General features: G+C 48.2%; 1 protein-coding gene across 1 annotated transcript; it reads right to left on the reverse strand.

Annotated features, from left to right (window-relative positions):
• Window positions 1-274: 274 nt before the first annotated feature.
• On the reverse strand, window positions 275-1979 carry LOC116827148 (olfactory receptor 6M1-like). The gene has a single exon (XM_032784459.2). It carries the CDS (start codon window positions 1354-1356, stop codon window positions 709-711), a length of 648 nt encoding a protein of 215 aa, XP_032640350.1. The 5' UTR covers window positions 1357-1979; the 3' UTR covers window positions 275-708.
• Between the last annotated feature and the right edge of the window lie 261 nt (window positions 1980-2240).

Below are 2240 nucleotides of genomic sequence, written 5' to 3' on the forward strand. Positions count from 1 at the left end.
TTGGTCGTGTGAGTGATGGTGAGACTGGCTAGAATTTACAGGGAGGTTTCTATCCACCAGTGGGGCGAGGTTCTGGAGCAGCTTCCAAATAGAAGTTGTAGGGGGCAAGTGACCAAATTCATTTTAAGAGAGAGCTGGACACATGTCTGAGTGAGATTGTATGACAGGGCTAGAGGGCAGGGCTCAGCAACCCTGGGTCTCACTTGCAGCATATGCCTTATCAGGAAGAGATTCTTCCCCATCCCCAACCCAGTGTATTCTGGGAGGGTTTTTTTAATCTCTGAAGCATTGGGTGGGATGTGCCAGGGCTCTGAGGTGGCACTGAGCCATTATCTCTCTCTCTTGGGTGGTTGGCTGGCTGGTTCTTGCCAACCTGATCAGTGTCTAACTGATCATCATGTGTTGGTCAGGAAGAAATTTCCTCCTGCGTCAGATTGGCAGGGACTTTGGGGGGGTTCGCTTTCCTCTCCAGCATGTGGTGCAGATAACCTGCCATGATTTTCTGGGTGTATCTTAATCATTTCCCTCCCATTGACAGATGCTGCTATGTCTTTAGCTGAGTTAAACTATCTTCCAATGGCTTGGAAAAATGTTGCCCAACTCTGCCCTCCACTAGGTTGGCCACTGATGCATTCCTAGAATATCGGACATTCTGGTACTTCTGGGAAAGCTGTGTCCCCATCCACCCATGTGACCTTCCATGCCTCCCTAGTCCGTGATACTGGACAAAACCACATCTGGTTTTCTCTCAGTACCAGGCAGGGGACAAGCCCACAAAGAGGGGACATGCGAGGGTCTGATGTAGATGAAGATGGACGTGCTGTAGCCAATGGTAACCACAGTGAAATGAGACGCACAGGTGGAGAAAGCTTTCTCCCTGCCCTTTGTACATGGGATACGGATGATGGTGCAGATAATATACATGTAGGAGATGACCATCAGCAGCAGGGAGCCTAGCAACACAGACAGCGAGATGATGAAGTCAATGAATTCCACCAGTCGGATGATGGCACTGGCGAGGTATAACAAGGGGTCATGGTAGCAGAAGAAATGGTTGATGATGTTGGGGCCACAGCAAAGCAATTCGAGTTTGATCATGGTAGGGACCAAGATGGAGAAGAATCCCCACATACATGATCCCATCACCAACCATACGCAGACCTTTCTATTCATGGTGGTGCTATAGTTCAGTGGGTAACATATGGCCACATATTGATCGCAGGACATCATGGCCAACAAGATATTCTCTGAAATGCCCAGCAGGAAATAGAAGTAAGACTGAGCAAGGCAGCCATAAAAGGAGATGGTATTCCTCTGATAGGAAGTTCTCCAGCCTAGGTTTCTTGGCCAGAACATTCTCCTTTCAGCAGCTATAGGGCTGCGAGTCAGAAACAGCTTTCAACAAGCTCCTCCTTTCACCATGCACATTCACAGTGCAATCTGTTTGGCGTGACTCAACCACTTCAAAGGCTGATGCCTATCTGAGAACTAAACATTGTGGTTGATAACGCTGTCACTTTATTTCCCCCAAGGGCGAATAGGTGGACTTAACTCTACTGAGCTTTGGAGTTCCCCGTGTGAGGATCTGAGCCCTGGTTTGATCTCTAGCCGTGCACAATAAATCAGTACCCAAATGTACCAACGGTAACAAAAGTTAGAAATACTTCACTGCAGTCAATTGATTTCCCTCTCACTCATCCTGGTGTAAATCAGGAGTAACTCCACTGGAGTCAATAGGGCTGATTTCCCAGTCATTCATCTCAAGGTAAGTACATGGTGTTACAGTGGCGTATGTCTGGTTTCAGGGAGAGGAGATTCAGGTCCTTTGACTCCAGACTCTGCCGCATCCTTCACCGCCTGAATGTTCTTACTCTAGTCCCTGGGTGACTCCTTCCCTCTGCCTCACACAGCTCAGACCCCCAAACAAAACCCTCAGCCCCTTCCTCCCCTCTCACAACCCTCGACCTCACAAACGCTCCTGGGCCCCGTTCTCTGAGATTCCCTCTCCCATGGCCCAGAGCCAATTCTCAACCAGAGTTCCTGACTCAGCTTCCTCAGAGAGTTAACTTGTCCTAACCTTTTTCTGCCTATCTGTTACTATCTACTGCTTTAACAGTGGCTGCTAATCTCAAAAAATACTTTTCATTCAAATAAATATAAGGGGACTGTTATCCCCTTACTAACATTCAGTGGGGGTATTTTGGTTGCTAGCTCCCAGCACTAAAAGGGGAGGGATCGAT

The sequence above is a fragment of the Chelonoidis abingdonii genome, chromosome 25, assembly GCF_003597395.2.
Source record: "Chelonoidis abingdonii isolate Lonesome George chromosome 25, CheloAbing_2.0, whole genome shotgun sequence".
NCBI classification, from domain to species: domain Eukaryota; kingdom Metazoa; phylum Chordata; order Testudines; family Testudinidae; genus Chelonoidis; species Chelonoidis abingdonii.

Bases quoted from the DNA above. Each gene is read 5' to 3' on its own strand.
- LOC116827148 (XM_032784459.2), bottom strand. From the start codon at position 1,356: ATGTTCTGGCCAAGAAACCTAGGCTGGAGAACTTCCTATCAGAGGAAT.